Here is a 17961-nt window from a genome sequence, read left to right on the forward strand (position 1 = left end):
CTCAGTGTTTGTCTGAGAGAATCTCCTGTTGATAAAATAGGGATAAATTGTAACAGAGCGATATCAGTTTTTTGCATGCTGGACTCTTTTTGAAGCTGTACCAAATCAGATAAATAGACAGGACAAAGTTCCATAGCCAGCAGGGTTGTAAAGAGCAGGAAATGCTTGGTGCCTGGGACTGCTGATAGAATTGCTGAGCAAAGAATAGAGAAATTAAGATGAAGGTGAAAATATTACAACCTGACAACACCAGTGGGTATATATTTAGCATGTCCACAGCATAGTTTTGTGCATATAAGATACTACTGATAAATGTCCGGGGCTAGGCAAAACTATGCAAAGTGACTTGGGGCTTGAGCAAGCAGTGTTGGGAGTTTAGTGGACACTTCTGACCTGTAAGTGTTGCTTGAAGCCTCTTTTTGCGTGTGGAACTGCAGCTTCCTACGCAGGTGTTTTTCTTCTGTTTTCTTTAAATATGGCCAAGCATTTAGAAGCAGCTGTTGGTGAATTGCAGCAATTGGTGTGTGCTGCTTGTAGGGTCAGAAAGCTAGGCTGTCCTGGCCTGCGGCTTTGATTTCCTTCTCTATTCTATCTCCCCTTCCCTTTTTCTCTTCCCCAGCTCTGGATTCCTCCCTTCTGATGCACTCGTAGCTCTTTCCAAGCGCTCCCTGGCCTCAGTGGTTGCTCCTCACGCTGTCTGATTTTTTTTTTTTTTTAATTTTATTCTTTTCCCCATTGCACTTACTGTTCTCTGCTTTGCTCGCTCTTCAGCGTCACGCCCCAGCCAATTTGGAAACAAGCAAACCCTGGAAAAATATGTTCCAAAAGTTTATGCAACAAGAAAATTAAAGAGAGACTTCACCCCTTAAAATGATACAACCCCAGCTTTGACCTAGTTTTATACCTACAGCAAATATCTTTACGGCTGTTGGTGCTGAGCACTGCAACAAAGCTGCTTCTGAGCCCAGCGCTGCGGCGTATACAGCCTCGAAGCTGATTTACCTAAGTGTGGTAATATAGTGCTGCACAGTCCCAAACTGGAAGGCAGTAAAGAGCTTTAGAGGTTGAAACGGGCAGGTCCAAGCGGTATCCCTGCCGGCTGGCGATGACCACAAGCTGCAGGCTGCCGGGGCTCGGCGGTGGCCAGCATCGGCGTTGTACTCGGCCCCTAGATCCGAGCAGGCTCCAGATGGCTCATGCCTGCGACTCGTAAAGGTGCGTTTCTCCCCTGTGTCGGCTCTATTATTTGAAGGGATTGCTGCTTGGAGAGGGGGATCAGTTTGGTGTCCTGACCTTCTGCAGAGCGCACAGCCAGCTCAGGGCGCCGTGCAAATACGGGCACGTAGTGGTGGTTGTTGCTGTGACACCGACGGAGAGCAGCTGCGCAAGAAGGCGATAACGTAACGTAGTGCTCCGCGTGCTGCAATTGCTCATCTAGATTAATGAAAAGTTACTTTCTGCAGTGAAAAAGTAGAACTAGCGAATGAAACCGTCGAGCTCCCAACGGTATGAATTTTGATGGAATATAGCGCAAGATATTTCTGCTCCTTGGGCACCGTCTGCTACTACTGGTGCACGCTTTCAGGCATGCTGTGGGCATTTCACAGATGAAGGTGTTGAGAAGTTAGACAACATATTATCTATGGAATCATAAGAGTATTTCTGTTGTCTGATAAAATACGACACTTCAGCCTCTCTTTTCTCTTTCTGGCACTTAACGTGCTTCTGTGATGCGTGAAACAGCAAAATCAGCTCAGTGAGATTAGTTGGCTTTACCTCCATTAGGTAAATGAGAGCAGTAAAAGGTAAAGCGAATCAGGTAAAAGAGAATACTTCAGCTCAAAAGAATAAACTGGGCAGATCCAGCTGAAATTCTGCTTATTTTACAGCTGTACGGTACTAGGTAATATCTAGTGCAGGTAAATTCAGCTGCTTGTGAATGTTTGTTATATTGTCTCTTCCTTTAAAAAAAAACAAACAAAAACAAAACAAAACCCCCAAACCCCAAAACCCACACCCCTGCTTCTGCTAATTTCTTCCTGATTACCCTGAGTTGGTTTATAATCTCATTCAGGGTTTGTGTGTGTTCACGTTGCCCTGATTAGCTGCGATGGGCTGTGGTCAAGTACAGGCTAACTCTACCCTTCCCCAGCTCTGCTGCTGTCTCTTCCCTTGTCTCGTAGCGTGTTCTAGCTATTCACTTATGTTCATCACATATTTGTCTAATGTAATCATCGGTGTACCTCAGAAATTTCTGATGCCACCTAAATGTTGCATGTCATGAATGCAAGAGCTGTGGCTTTGAGAAAGTGCTTCTGTTAGTGGGTAGTGCATGAAGTAACGAGAAGTCACTAAATGCAGGCTGCAGATCTGTAAAGTGGCAAGCTATGATGTAGCCATATTCATTTAAAGTGCTATTATGGTGAAAGCAGTATTGCAATCTTAAAGTGCCATTTATTTCATTCTATGCAGCTATACCTCCAGGTTCAGAGTAGAGCTCTCAGCTTTGATCTGTGGGACTGTATTATTAGCGCTTATTTGCGGAAGCATTTGCTTTGTTTATTTTTAAAGCCAGCGGAACTCAAAGGGAAAGTTTTATTTTTTCTTGTTTCCCCTGAGAAACGCTCATTCATCCTGCTCCCTTCCATACTTTTAAACAATTGCCCTTTGTCATCATACAATATCCTCCCAGGCCAGGCATCTCCAAGACCCAGCCGGCCGTATCCGGTTACATGGTCTCTGAGCAGGAGAATGTCGGAGGCTCTGGCTCTTAGCAGATGCTCAGTGAAACAAGGGGAAAAATCTGAAACGAATGGCAAGATTTCAAACTAGTCATCATTTCAAACCTAAATGTACTAAAATAACCCTAAGGCTCCTGAAATATATTCCTATTCCTTCCTCTTCCTCCTTTAAGTTTAATGTTGGTAGTGAGCCCAGCCTACCGACCTGTAGAGAGGAGGGGGTTGGCCGAGCAGTGCCCAGATAATCGGAACAGAGCAGGCAAAGAGGAGGAAGGTGATGGGGAAGGAAATGACACCAAGGCAGGGTGATGCTGAGGTGGCCATGTGTGTGCTGAGATTTAGCTATGTGCAGGATGGGAGACCTGGAGGCTAAATGTTCTTGGAGTCATCTATAATGCATGTGTTCCGTAATGGACAAGTTTCCTTCAGACTCTTCCCCTCGATATTACTTGGTTAATAATATTAATTCATAGGAATTAATAACTGGGTTAGGTTAAAAGTTACAGAATAGTGAATGGGAATTTATCATCCTTAGGGATTCATTGTTTCCAGTACAATATAGTTCCCTAACCCTTTTCAAATATTACAGCTCATATGTACGTAGTGAAGCCATAACACAGGGGAATGAAGAGCTCAGACTCTTAGCCCAAAATTCAGAATCCCACCCAGAGAATGCAAGGAGTTTCCTTTATTTTTCACAATATTCCTGTCATAAGCTTTTATGCAGTTGGAGCACTGCATCTAATAATCTATCATTAACTTTCCTGTCTGGATGTATTACATGCTTAAATAGTCACATTTGTAAAAACCATATTGAAATAAATTTGCTTCTTAGTCTCATTTAAAAGCATGATTTATTAATGAAGTCAAGATGTAGTGTAAAATTGAAGACGCTCTTTTTTTACTCCTGTTTACACATGTGTAAACACATACACATGCGTTTGGTGCCTCGGCAAGTTGGTATCATTTTTACTTATCCATGCGTACCTGGTTAGCATGGAATGTTGTGATCATCACTGTTGGTTGAGTGTTTTTTATTGTCTTTTTTTAGATGAAAAATGCTGCTTTTGGCAAGTGAAAACACTTAGAAAAATATGTAGATTTCTGTGAGAATTCCTGGGAGAAGACTTTTCCAGATGAAAATGAAAAATGTCAGGGGGCTTTATTTTTGAACAATTCAAGCATTCAGTTTGTAATCAAAAGATTATTTTGGATTTATTTTATTGAAGAAGCAGAAAGGACAATGCTATATAAAACAGTCTTTTGTAATGATATACCCAAGATCCAGGTCTGAAATACGAAATGAAACATTTTAAATGGTTCGGAGAAAATTCTGCTTTGATTTTCGTTCTGTAACTTATATTAATGCATAGTAACTCCATGGGGGATGAAAGTATGAGAGTTACCCTAACCATGAAGACTACACAACAAAACTTCTGTAGCTGACTTCATACTGTGTAAAAACTAAGGCTACAAATTTTGCACAGTCCTATCAGTGGAAAAAGTCCGTCAGCTACAGGTGTGGCTGCTTTTTTAAAATTTTATTTTATTATTTATTATTTTTAAATGCTATACTATAGCAATGGGTCATTTTTCCAGGGTTTTGATAACACTTTTTTATCCTCCTGGAAGTACCCTCTTGTGTCTGGAAGCCATTTCCAGGCAAGAAGGACAAGAAGGTGATTGGAAACAACCAGCACAGATTTACCAAGGACAAATCATGCCCAGTTGCCTTTCCTGATAAGATGACCAGCTCGATGGATGAGAGGAGAGCATTGGATGCCGTTTACCTCACATTTAACAAGGCTTATGACACTGTCTCCCATAATTTCATTGTAGCCAAACTGGAGAGAGAGGATTTGGAAAGGTGACCTACAATGTGGCTAGACAATTGGCTGGACCACGAGTCTCAAAGAGCAGTAGGTTCAAAATCCCGTTGATTAATAGTGGTGTTCCTTGGGGGTCAGTACTGAGACCAATACTGTTTAATGTCGTCTTTAACAAGCTGGATGATGGGACAGAAAGCATCCTCTGCAAGTTTATAGACGATGCCAAATTAGGGAGAGTAGTTGAGACACTGGAGGGCTGGACTGCTCTTCAGAGGGACTTTGATAAGCTGCAGAAATCGCGTGACAGGAGCCCTCGGGAAGTGCAGCACCAGCAAATGCAGAGTGCTGCACCTGAGGAGGAATAACCCCTCCAACAGCACGGGCTGGGGCCGGCTGGAAAGCAGCTCTACGGAAGAGGACCTTGAGGGCGGGGATCCTGATGGACATTGAGTTGATGAGTTACGAAATTACTCCTGCAGTGAAGAAGGAGTACCGGTCTCCATTAGCAAGAGTATAGCCAGCTCATCAAGGGATGTTATTCTTCTCCTCTCTGTGCAGCACTTGAGAGTGCGTATGGAGTGTTGTCTCCAGTTTTGAGCTCCTCAGTGTAAGAGAGACATTGACATGCTGGAGCAAGTCCAGTGGAGGGCCACCAAGATGGTCAGAGGGCTGTAGCTCATGGCATATCAGAAGAGGCTGAGGGAGCTGAGCTTGTTTCACCTGAAGAAGAGATGGCCCAGGGAGATCTTATTACCATCTTCAGCTACCTCATAGCTGGGGAAGACAGAGCTAGGTTTTTCTCAGAGGAACCCAGAGGAAGGATAAGAAGCAATGCCCACAAGCTGCAGCAAGTGAAATTCCAATTAGATATAGGGAAAAAGTCCTTCAGGAGGAGGATATGCAAACTCTGGAACATGTTGGCCAGAGAAATTGTGAAATTTGCCTTTGGAGATACTCAAAAGCTGACTGGACCAGGCCCTAAGCAACCTGTTCTAACTTTAAGTTGAGCATGCTTTGCAAGGGTCATTGACCAGATGACCGAAGGTCCCTTCCAACCTAAATTAGTCCATGATTCTATGATTCTGGGGTTTCCCATTGCACTCTATTTCCCACTGTGGTGTATTTATTGTTAAATGTTCTATAGCCTTCTATAGCCCTGTTTATTTTTCACCTCCGCTGTCTTTAGGCATTGTCACTAATAACAGTAATTTTAATAACGATAAAATGTACAGTAGCAGCTGGCATTTGGACTGTAACAAAAGACCATGAGACTCCACGCTGAGAAAAGGGGGGTTGCATAAGTGAATTTGTCTCTAGGCTAGAAGTAGTGTTTTATACTAACGAATCTTTCTACGTATGAATGTCATGAATTGAAAATTGTTTTCTAATCTACTAAATTGTTCATATATAATTTTTCTTGCTCTTCTCTTGGTTCTAGACATTGAGTTTTCCATAAATTCCCTCTTTTGACTTACCTTTTTACGCAGAGCGTAAGATCACCCTTACAGGATAAAAGAAGAGAAGAAATGTACGTAAAAAGTATACTTTAAAGGCGGGGAAATTAGGGGTATTTCTGAGCTGGTCTACTTGCTGTCTGTGGTATAAAGTGTGAATTCTGATATGAAGCATACAAATAGACTTCATGGTAGAGCACTGCTTAGACTTTTAAATTCATGTGGCAAAACGGACAATTGTAACATGTTTTCCTTTTACCATATTGATTTTAAACTCTGCTCTCAAGAGGGTTACACTAATAAATACTATCTATCTTCTCCATTTAATAATGGAAGAACAGATTTAGATAGTATCTTTCCAACATGCCTCCCTGCCCCCTATTGCGAGAGCTATCCTTTCTCCTGTAAGTGAAAAAGCACTGATATTTTTGTGTGTAAATACCTCCAGATTTCTTAAGTAAACTATTCTCATCTCAGTAGTGTGTCACAGCAAGTAAATTATCACCACCATTCTTATGCGCTCAGCCTTTCTCTCTCCGATGCGTTCAGGCAAGCAGGCTAAGTAGTGTACTGCTTTCTTTGCAGGCCTTCTAAGGACCATTTCTATCAGCTTTGCTCAACTGAGCTAAAATACTATCAGTAAAAATGTTGATGATTAACCTTCTTTCATCTCTCTCTGTACTGTCATCCTCTTGTCATGAGGAACTTGCTTTCAGTTCTGACACAATGCTTCCCCCCTCCTTTAGCTGTTTTATTTATGATATTGGGCTTAAGTAGAGCATTTGTATTTGTTCCGTACGTATGTTTCTAGTAAAGCTGTAGTGAGGAAAGGCTTTTTGACACACGGGATCGTAAGACCCTATTGTCAGGCATTCAAATCTAGTACCTTAAAATGAAGCATCAATCAAAATATTTCTGGTTTACTGCTATGGTGATATTTCATAGCCATCCACGTATTCTGTCTTCCTCCCCCACTGTCTTAGCTTGTAGGAGATATTCAGCTACCTGACCGTTTGAGAGATCAGGGTTACTAAGTTAAGGGGACATCTGGACATCTGCTGGGCAGTACAGACCCATGATTTTCTCAAGCTGCAATCTAGGGAATGCAGCAGGATAATCTCGTTCAGGCCATAGATGTTTGTGATACTGAGAGTATGGTACCTCCAAGTGACCTGCTAGATATGAGAGAGCCGTATTTTACGAGTGTGTGAGACAAAATGTGCACTAGGATCCAGATCCAAGAAGGGCTGTGGATCCTGTCTCAGTTCCCCTAAACCTGTGTTAGGTGCCTACACCCCTCTAAAAAGTGATAGGCACCCCTGAAAAGGGAGGAGGCGTTTAGAGCCAGCGACTTAGTGAGGAGCTGATAGTCTGTGGGAAAACACTGAGGACAGGAGCGCATCTTATTGCCCAGCCCTCCCTGGGACTCCTGAGTCACCTGCAGAGCTTTTGGGAGAAGCCTTTTGGTCACTCAGCCATTGCCTCTTGGTATGCTCTCATAAAGGTACTTCCGCCCTTTGTTTCAAAAACAGAGAAAAAAATCCTTCTGGAGAGAAGGGAAGAGAAGGCTGCTCTCATATGTAGCAGCTCATCGGTTTACATGCTGCTATGTAGAGAAGCAGGCTGAGTTCGGGTAGGGCTTTGGACGTGTAGTGCCTGTGAGCACACCCCCACCAGCAGCTGGGACCGGGGGGTCCGCCCTACAGAGCAGGGGCCATCCGAGCGAGCCGCAAGGACTCTTGACCCCCCAGGGCTGTAGTTTTGGGAATCAGCTGGGAGGGCCGGTCCTGGACCCTAGCCACGGGCTCTGAGGACAGCTTGTGTGTTAGATTTTGTGCTGAAAGTTTGTTGGATGACATGTGCGCACAGCTGGTTTTATCCCTAGATACATGTGTACAGTCAGAAAGTGAGAGAGCAAGCGAGCAAATACAGTATATGAATACTAAAGCTGCTGTGCTGTTTTGGCCAATACCTCACCATCATCATGGACATCCTGAATTTATAACATACTTGTTGTTATACCCTGTGGCCCAGGGACCAAGGATCTTAGACTCCTTCTCCTCTAACAGCTGCATCGAGACAGACCTGTATGTTTAGCTTATACACTGGATTTGGAGGGAAATGCTGCATATAGAGAGACAGGTTGTTGGATTAACTCAAGTTCTGGGCCTGATGCTTTTTAAGACACTATTAAAGGAAATCTCTTTAAAGCTTGGTTTCGATAAAATCTCATATCAGCGGAATATAAAATGTGGTAAATCCAGCGGAAAAGAGAAGTATATGATAGGGTTGCATATGTGCAGGAAGAGTCTGGATCTAATTATTGTCTCGATTCAGCATTTAATTCCCTGCTGAAATATATCATGCTTTCAGAAAGAGATTAAATGAATATTGAAATTGTTACCCTGTTATTCCTTCTTGGATTCTCCCTTTTTTCCTGAGTTTAGGTCTGCATTTTAGAAATATTCTTCTGCTCTCAGTCTTTTCTAATTGTGTGCATCTCAGTGCTGTCAGCGCTGCAGTCATATGTTGCAGAGATCACTGGAAGGCAGCCTGGTACCCTACAAAGCTTCACGTTTGAGTGGTGTTTCCTTCAAAAAGGAATAAGATGATTTTAGATACTTCAGAATTTTCTTTACTTTTTTTTTTTAATCTTTAAAAAAAAAAAACCTTAAACAATGAGAGACTAAAAATGAGCTATAAAAGAGGCAAAGGAATGGATGATAAAAACAGAGTTTAAAAAGTTAGGCTCAATAAAAGATCCAACAATCAAATTTATAGATAGCCTCTTTTTTTTTCCTACATTCTATTTGAAACCATACTGTCATCAGATATTTTTTAGTATTGAGCTGTAAAATCAAGGTCTGAGCTAAGAAACTAATAAATTATATTGTATTTGGATGGCATTTAGTGGCTTTTCTTCTCACCGATCGTTGCTGAAGGATTATCAGTAATATATTGGTGCTGAGTCTTTGTAGCCCTTGACAAGGAATATATACACTCTTGATCGCAATCTCTCACCTGTCAGCCTCAGTAATACCTTTATCACTGGCAAGCTGACAGTGGGAAGCCTGGCGGGGGGATGGTGAGCAGACTTACTGAAATGCCGAGTGAGACCGTACCCAGCCAGGGTTGGACTCGCAGCTCTTCCCTTGCTGCCCTGGGGTGTCCTCTCCAGCACGCGGGCTCCTAGGCAGCTGGTGTTTATTTAGCGTGGGAGTCTGCCAGGACCTGCATTTTTCTGTCTCGCGGTGTCTTTCCCGTTATCAGTGTTTGAGAAGAGGGACTGCTGACCTGATGGGAACAGTTGTGCGCCAGATTAACACATTTGGGAAGAGGCAAAGGAAGCTCTCCGTTTCTTTCGGACAGTAAATCTACATGATGCTCGAGTACGTGACACCCTGCAAATCCTTTGCCCTTCTTTGTGCTCTCAACTTTGGGATTCTTCAGAAGCCTTGTAATGTTTGAAGTCTAGCAACAAAGGGTATTCGCCTACTTGTTGAATTGCAGCTGTCACTAGACCTTAAAAGAAAACAGAAGCGTGTATTATTGAAACATTAGGCCTTTGATTGCCTTCGTATGCTATTAATTTCACAAAAAATTCACCAATAATCTTGCAAATGAGCTTTTGCCAATCAAACTAGACTTGTAGTTCTGCCTCATCTCTGGAAGAGAGTTTGCAGTTGGATTCCCCCCCCTCCTTAAAATGGAGTAATGCCTAATGAATATTATATAAAAATATAGTTCACGGGCAGAACGGAAACTACATCTTTTCTAGAGGATTTTGGCAAACCATGTTTTGTCTGCCCTTGCAGTGGGAGATACCAGTGCTAGAATTACACCAATCTGGAATAAGCTGTATGCCAGTCCTCAAATATCCCTGTCAAAGGAAATGCAGGTCGGAGAAAGGCTCTCCTGAGGGCAGAAGTGGTTGTTCTCGGGCAGGCGAATAATAAAAGGTTGAAAGTAGTAACAGGGCTGTAACACTAGGATTTGCCTCTGAGGGATTGAAGCTCAGACTTTTCTGCAATGAGTATTGCAAGCAACAGGGCATGTACGCTAAGTTCCCACTTACAAGGATGAGATTTATGCATTCATTCCTCTGAAATGGATGCAGATCTGTCTCCCAGTTTAAAGTCAGTCTGTCACAGTGATACTTTTTACTGAATTGCATGGCACTTAAGTCTTTTGTTTGGAATGACTCACAGTTTAGGGAGGGAAGCTGAGATGGTGGGAGGAGGTAATTCATTTTAAAGTCATGGACTGCAATCTTATTGATTCATAAGCCATAATGTACATTTATTGAGATCTACGGCTGATACTTGATTTGATAAAATGTGGCAGTGCTGGCCTTTGGTTTTAAAGGCCAGAGGAGGTTTAAGTCATTTTTGGTATCACTGAGCAAGGAATTGTTTGTCTGTAGGCACTGAGTTTAGGACTTAAGGCGGTAGTGACCGGTGAGCTGATTAAAGTGTTATGCTGGATAAGCATTAACATGATGGCTTTATACGTTTTCCTGCCTTAATGCGTTATCTGTTAAACTTGGATTGTCAAATTTATTTCGTGTATATTTAAGCTTGTAAAAATGCCTATAGTCTATTATTAGTGCTTGTTTAAAACTTGAAATAAATATGTTTAGACTAAAAGTTTCAAGTTGATTATTTTAAAAGCCAGGTTCTTGAATTCATTCTTAGTCATCAAACTAAACAAAGCTTAATTCTCAGAAGTACTCAAAGGCTGTACTGAATTTGGTAAAAGCTGTGAAATTATACAGGGGTTGATGCCCTGAGGATCAAGCCAGGGATAGTGCAGAGAAGTGCTGACAGAGCAGAGCAAATTCACAAAGGGAAAGAGGAGAGAAACTTCAAAAAGACATGAATGAGGAAAAGAAGAAAGGGGCGGCATCAAAGTGGTGCTAGTAGTTGCATCTATTTCTTCACTCAGTGATAGTGAAAATGATTTCATGTTCACTGAGGTTTTGTTGCTCTACAAGGGCCACTTTTTATCCTTTATTCCTGCAGGACTCTTGCTCTAGATTGAAGGGTTTATTTACATCTCAATTTATTTCTCAGCCCATTGGCCATAATTACAAATGGAGTTTGGCACTCTCCAGAGCCTCTGCTGGAGACTTTCACCTTGCACAAGAGAGTAGATTAGAGATGGTGATTGATTGGGCTCACGCACAGCCTGCTGACTGTATTGTGGCAATGAGCCGAAAGCAAGCTAGAGTGATACGTGCTCCTCCGGCAGCTGCTCGCACCAGGAGAGTTACCTTACTGTGAGAGTAAATCCTACTCCTTGAATAAACCCTGGCCTGTTCCATCCAAATTTGCCCGAGTTTGTGATGTGTGCATGCTCTTGAGGTAGTCCGAAGTGAAGTTTGGAGAAGGCAGTGGCCACCTAACAAGGCAGTATGCCTTCAGGAATTGCAGTCTGTGCCCGTATTTATCTCGTCATGATGCGTCTGAGCACATGAAAAGCACGGAAAGTGGTTTCTAAGGACGGTTGCACCGTGTCTTAGGGAATTGGAAATAATGTTCAGAACCTTAGTTCCAATGTTTGACCAGGGCTCTGTGACTCTGTGTCAGGTTTTTAGGACCTTTTGATATTAAAGCCAAAGAGAAATGCACTCGTAAATCTAGCAGAGGCTCACTAGCTTTTTTCTCCCCTACTAAGCCAGAAAACAGAAAGGAAGAAATTTATGGCTGTGCCCAGCTTCTACCACGGCATTTAAAAAAACATGTACTACTTGAGATGATTGTTTTGGAAATGGCAAGCGTGCTGGTTATTAGGACTATGGTTTCAGGACCCTAGCGTCTTCTGAAACTCTTTAAGCGCCTTATTGCTTTCTTAGACGCTCTGAGAAGTGAGACTGCTCTCTTAGGACTCTGGATTTCTTTGTCTTTGCGTTGACCTTGTGTGTGCTAGATACCTAAGGAGGGTGCACCCTGTAGTACCCTTGAAAAACACCCAACTTGTTCATTCCAAAATACCTTTTTCTTCAGATCAGAATGATGTCATGCAGCGTGCCTCGCAGGGAAAGATGAAAGGTCCAGACTAAGGAATACAGCTGGCTAGGGCTGTTTCCATTACAGAAAGTTATAGTGGCAGAAGGATAATTTACTGAGACTGAAGTGTATAGATTTCCACAAAAGCCTTACCAGAAAAGTTTCTTATGTCCAGAATGAAACCTAGTCAGAAGGGGAAAAAGGAAAAAAAAAAAAACATTTAGAGGCATTGTTTGTGAGAACAAGAGAACTACATAGGATAGCTGATGGCTCGTGGGAAACCCAGCTTTCAGTCCCTTATTTAGAGCAGGCACAGTGAAAACTTGCAACAGTTTAGCGTGTCATGTAGTCTGTGCATGTGCGTTGTTTATTATTATTACTCACTGAGCCCTTGTTACCCCGTTGTTTCTGTTAATAGTATGAACCCCTCAGATGTTTCCCTTGCTTGATGTCCTGCAGAACGTTTTTCGATTAATGAGGTTGTGCTGTCTGTGTGCTGTGATTTGCCAGAAATGTCTTTTCATTATGCAGAAGCATTTCTAACCTTAGACAATTCTGTAGTACGGAAGTGTCAAGGTGAAAAATGGTAGATCTGTGTAAAGGCTGCTTGTGGAACTTATTTCCTCTGTCAAAATCCATTTAATTAGGGCCATATAATTGATACAGAAAGCCACAAAAGTAGTCTCCTTGATTCCAAGGATTTTTGAGTGCTTTCCTCAAATCTGACTGCCATTGCAACCCTTGAGCTCCGTTTTAGACACCAGAAGCACTTAAATCTGTAGACTGTATCATCAGTACATGATTGAGACACTAGAGGTAGTAGGTTAGGTAGACTGAAAGAAGAAAGAAGCTGGGTGAATTTCCAACCTAAAATGATTCTCCAACTTGCATTTGGGCAAATATAAGTACATAATGAGAATACTATATATTCTAGACAGTCTGTGATGTGCCTGTGAAACAGAACTGTCTTGTCTCTGTTTTGCTGAAGAAAAGTGCCACAGAATGGCTTTTCTGTGTTTGTAGGGTTGTGAGCAGAAGGGATTGAACATGTGGCAAAATTAATAACTGGGTAGTATTCATGCTTTCATCCTTAATTAAAGACAAGTGGGTATGTGAAATACATTTCCCCAGGGCTGTGGTGAGGGAATATCCACACATGTAATTAATCTAGCTGCTGGAAGTCACAATTTCAGCACTAAAATAAAGCAGAAAGGGACACCAGTGAACAATATGTGCACACTCCAACATTCATTGAAGTCAATGGGAAACTTGTCTTTTGACTTCAAAGGACATTGGGCTGAACCCTGCAAGATTGTATTAAAACACTTAGAAGTTATTAGGCACTTATTCTTGCCATGCTGCAGTGACAGAGCTGCAGAGAAAAACTGTAGGTGGATTTTAATTCAATCGACTGCCTACACTTTTAATTGCTCAGTGTTTACACTGTACATTGATTGCATACAATTAGATTAGGTGGTAATTTGGCAGATGATTTATTGTGATTCATTGTTACTTTATGGTATAGGTTTTTATAGTCTTGTTTCTGCATATATGTAGTCTTCTGACATACTCATACAATCCTCATTTAAGTTATTACATATGGCTTTGTATGAGCGGGGAATTAATAGCTTCTGTGAGCTTTGCTATTGTTATTTTGTAAGCTCGATATGGTCCAACCTCTACTCCTTGGGGTGGGAATGTTGAAGGGCCTGAAGTCATCCAGCTCTCTTCCCTTGAGAGGATTAGCAGTGCCCAGGGAGCGAGTGTTTGTTCCTTTTTATGCAGTGGGAATGGGATCACATAGCTGTCCAGCATAGCTATCTGTCACCACTGCTGCTGTCTCTGGAGTCGATTAGCATTTGTTCCTGAGAACATGGTGGTACCAGCCACTCCAAACAGCGCAGAATCTAAAGTTCAGGTACGTTAGGCTGCCACTGAATATAGGGAATTTACAGAGTTTGATAACCGGATAAGGAATTCAGGATTCTTTATGGCTGGAGGTGGGAGGGTAGAGGAGGGAAAATATCATCTAACCTGGTCTCTGGTATTAGTCACCAGGCTCACCTGATGATTTGTGCATTTGATTAGCCACAAACCTCAGTCTAGTTTCAGGAGGGGTCTGTGCCTAGTCAAAGGAATAGCAGAGAGCAAATGTTTGCCTTGAGATGGATCAAACAGGGTCATCAGAAGACCAGTTAATACACAGCTCTTCCACATCTGGAAGATGCAATTTAAATTGTGTTGCATCTAAATTACTTGTTGTGCTTGGTGGGCTGTGTTCAGGGAAGACTACTAAGAATAATTTAGGTTGCAAGTTAAAGTTGAGGAGTTGGCCTATTTGAAGATTTGTCATGTTTACTTAAGGTATTTATTTATCTCCTCAATTTTATCTGTATTGAATTCACATGAAATGTTTTAAGAAGCTAAAATTTAAGCATAGTGTTTGCCTATGGTAAGAGAATGTTTGACATGTCTGTTTCCTGGTAACTTGGATTTTGGAAGTCTAGACAGAACAGAGCACAGTGAGCATTTTATCCTTTCACAGAAAAAAGGAATCGGGTTTCGTATGTTGTGGCAAATGGTATGAGTTTTGTGACTTGGGCTCAAACAACAAGAAAAGGCAATCAGTAATAAAGATTCACGTCATTAAACAAATAATGTGGTGCATTTTAATGCATCTGGCAGATCTTTTGTAATGAAGCCTAGAATGCAGCAATTAAAGAAACTGGAACACTTGCTGTGTTTCCTGAAAGTGTTACTGCTCTGAGGGTAGGGAGAGTTATGAATTTTGGTTTCAGATCCATGCTGGAAGATGTCTTTTCTTCCCCTTGTATGTTTTTAGCCTTGTTTTATAGCCACATTGGTACCTTTAACCATTCATTCATTTCACTGATACTGCAAAAAAGAACAGGTAAGATGGAGTTTTCTTTTTTTAATGGGTGGCGCTAACTAGAGATGGCCTCAGTCTAAGTCTAGGATTTAGAAGCTCCACAGATGAAGAAGATTTACTCTTTACTTCCAAATTTTGCAGTGCTAATGGTGATGCACCCTAATTTATTTTATCTTTTAAGAAAATGTTTTGGTTTTATTGACGAATACTTGGTTTAACAGTTGTAGCAAATGTGCCAAAGATTTTAGTGGAAACGGGAGGGGTCCTAGAAGAATAACTAATTTTTTATTGTCTTCTTTTTTTTTCTTTTTTTCCTTAATCTTCTGACTTGTTTTGGTATAATGTTCTTAGTCCTGTTTGGCACTGAGAAAAACAAGGGGAACAGAGAAGCCTGCTTCCTATCTGCGGTGTTGTTGTGATATAACTTCTTACTGACCTTCTTATGTATGTAAAAATCTGCTTAAACAAGAGTGTCACAGGTAAATTTTGTGTTTCTTTTCTTTTACAGAGAAGAGTCAAAGACGTGATATCTCCAATTGTATTTGAAGCTGCATACAGCCTCGGAGAGCATGTGATAGAAAAAGGGAAGGAGGAAAAGGAGCTGCCTGCTCTCAAGCCCGTTCTCCGCTGGAAGAAAGGACAGAAGATAGCGCAAAGGAACCAGGTCAGGTTTGCGCCATATTGTTTCCCCTAGGAGGCCTGTGACTCTGTCCGATCCCTCACTGAGAGCAGAAGCAGACATAAAAAGTGATTGCAAATCTCGGAGGGAGGTTGGTAGGCAGCACAAGGTGAGGGCGCGTGCTTGTATCAGGCTGTTTTTGCCATGCAGTGAGAGAATTAATGTGGTAGAGAGTGAGAAAATGAAAGTCCTGGTTCTTCCCTTTCTGTAGGAGGTTTGCTGTGATGTTTGCTGAGATCCTTCTTCCCCCTGCCCTGGCCACCTTCTTCCTAAGAAAATGAAGTGTATGTGATCCTGCTGCGTGTCTATCTTGACCTTACTAATATCATTTGAAAATGTTGTCCAGTTTTGGCAGGTTTCGACTGCGATGATCAGGGCAGTGCTTATGAAGGTATTAAGTCCCTTTAGGGTTCCTGAAAACAGGCAGTCACGTCGAGAGACCCCGTTAGCGACCATTTGAGGGAAAGACTCGAGTTTGAGCTCGGTCTTTGGAGGCGCAGGATAATCAGCCGAGGAAGGAACCTGCAGCCCTTCCACCTCACGTCGTGCCACAGCAGGGCATCCAGCCGCAAGGCTCAAAGCCCTGTAGAGAAATCAGATTTCTTCGTTCTGTGGCTTGCCATAGCACTTGTTCATCAGAATCACAGAATAGTTTAGGTTGCGAGGGACTTTTGGAGATCCAATTCCTTGCTCAGAGCAGAGCCAATTTCAGAGCTAGATCAAGTTGCACAGGGTCATATCCAGTTGAGTAAGTTTGGGAAGTTTATCATCAGCAAAATATTAAGTGATGCTTTGATCATCATCTATTATATTTCTTTCTGATGCTACTCACAAGGATATGTTATTCAGCTGAAGTTGCAGGTCCCTGAATACTACTGGAAAAAAAAAAAGTAACTAAAAGAGATTACTTAAAAAATCTCTTGTTTAAAGAGATTTGCTTTTGCCATGTACCCAGGTGTTTTGAATTGTATTTGGCTATAACCCGTGTACTTAAAGAAATGAGTATTTATTGAAGTATGCCTTATTTTTATAAATGAATGAATGAAATTTGAATCTAATAATTACTTGTTTTTATAAAGAGGGATTATGTGGCCCTTAAATATCTAAATGTTTTATTGTTGCAAACATATGATGGTAATTCATATGTTCGTATATTCATGTAGCGAATTTTGGAACCTGTACAGTGTGGTGAAAATCTGAGTGTTATATCAACTAAACTGCTTGGGTGCTTTACCACTGGGCTAAAACTTCAAAGGTCATATCTGTCCCTGCAGGCGTAGGCTCAGATCAATATTAAAATACCTAGATGTTGAGATTATAAACAGAAACAAAAATATGTTGGGAATTTCCCTGACTTATTTTTTTTTTGTGTAATTTGGATGAGAGGGAGCCAGTTTAACAATTCCTTTCCATTTGTTTTCCAGATGTTGTTCACTTAGCTTTGTAAGAGAAGGATTTTGACATGGGGTGTGCCTGGAAGCGTGCTTTCAGCCAAGGGGGCGGGCAGGGTTTCAGATTTAGTGTGGCAGTCATGGTGATAAAGCCCCGACGGAGTAGCCTTGACGGAGTAGCCTTGAAGCATAGTGACAGAGTTCTCAAAGACTGATTTCATGAGAAAATCATTACTTAGCATTCTCTTTTGGGCTTCTTGTCATGTTGCAAGTAGAAATTATTTTTGAAGTCCAAGAGGCATAGCAGGAAGCAAAGTTTATGTAATAAGGGACTTACATTTTCAAAGAATCTAATGATTCTGGAGAGACCTTGCATTGTGGAAGTCCAATTCAAGACAGCTTTAGTGGGCTCTGTTTTCATAGATGGGTACTCAGCAATCTCTGAGCATCAGGTCTGGTTAGCATTAAGGTGGATACTCATTAAGAGAAGCATAGATAACACACGTCCCTTTTGAAAACAGCCAGATGGGTGTGGGTGGATGGACAAATGTATTAGTGCTAGTACTAAAGTCTTTAAATACAGCTAGTGATGTGTGGTTTTCAAAAATCCTAATCCTATTGAACTAGTAAGAAGTGGCATTTTTTTAAATCTGAAATGTTGCATCTTCAGGACACCATTAAGATACTATTATAGATTGGCACTTTGCTAATAAGTTCAGGTGGCGTATTTCAGTGAGTGAATGCATGAGAAGGATTTGGAGGTAGCAAACAGCTGAAGGGCTGGGAGGGAGAAGTGACTAGGTGGGAGAGGAGACAACTTGCAGCTGTCAGAGTCCTATTTCAGATCTGCTAGGCCTACTTGAAAACGCATAGATCAGCTAGCTATAATTTATTTAAACTAAAGTCTGTGAAATGTGAAAGCTGAAGTGATCACTTCCACTGGGATGTAGCTTTGGTTGTCATGATCCA

General features: G+C 41.7%; 1 protein-coding gene across 1 annotated transcript in view; it reads left to right on the forward strand.

The window, feature by feature from the left end:
- Nucleotides 1–17961, forward strand: part of ITGA9 (integrin subunit alpha 9) — a 224890-nt gene that overhangs the window by 104109 nt on the left and 102820 nt on the right. Inside the window, exon 16 of the mRNA XM_068935830.1 lies at nt 15431–15586. Coding sequence (XP_068791931.1) covers nt 15431–15586 — 156 coding nt within the window. The remainder of the gene's footprint in view (nt 1–15430; nt 15587–17961) is intronic.

The sequence above is a fragment of the Struthio camelus genome, chromosome 2 (genome assembly GCF_040807025.1).
Source record: "Struthio camelus isolate bStrCam1 chromosome 2, bStrCam1.hap1, whole genome shotgun sequence".
Lineage (NCBI taxonomy): Eukaryota > Metazoa > Chordata > Aves > Struthioniformes > Struthionidae > Struthio > Struthio camelus.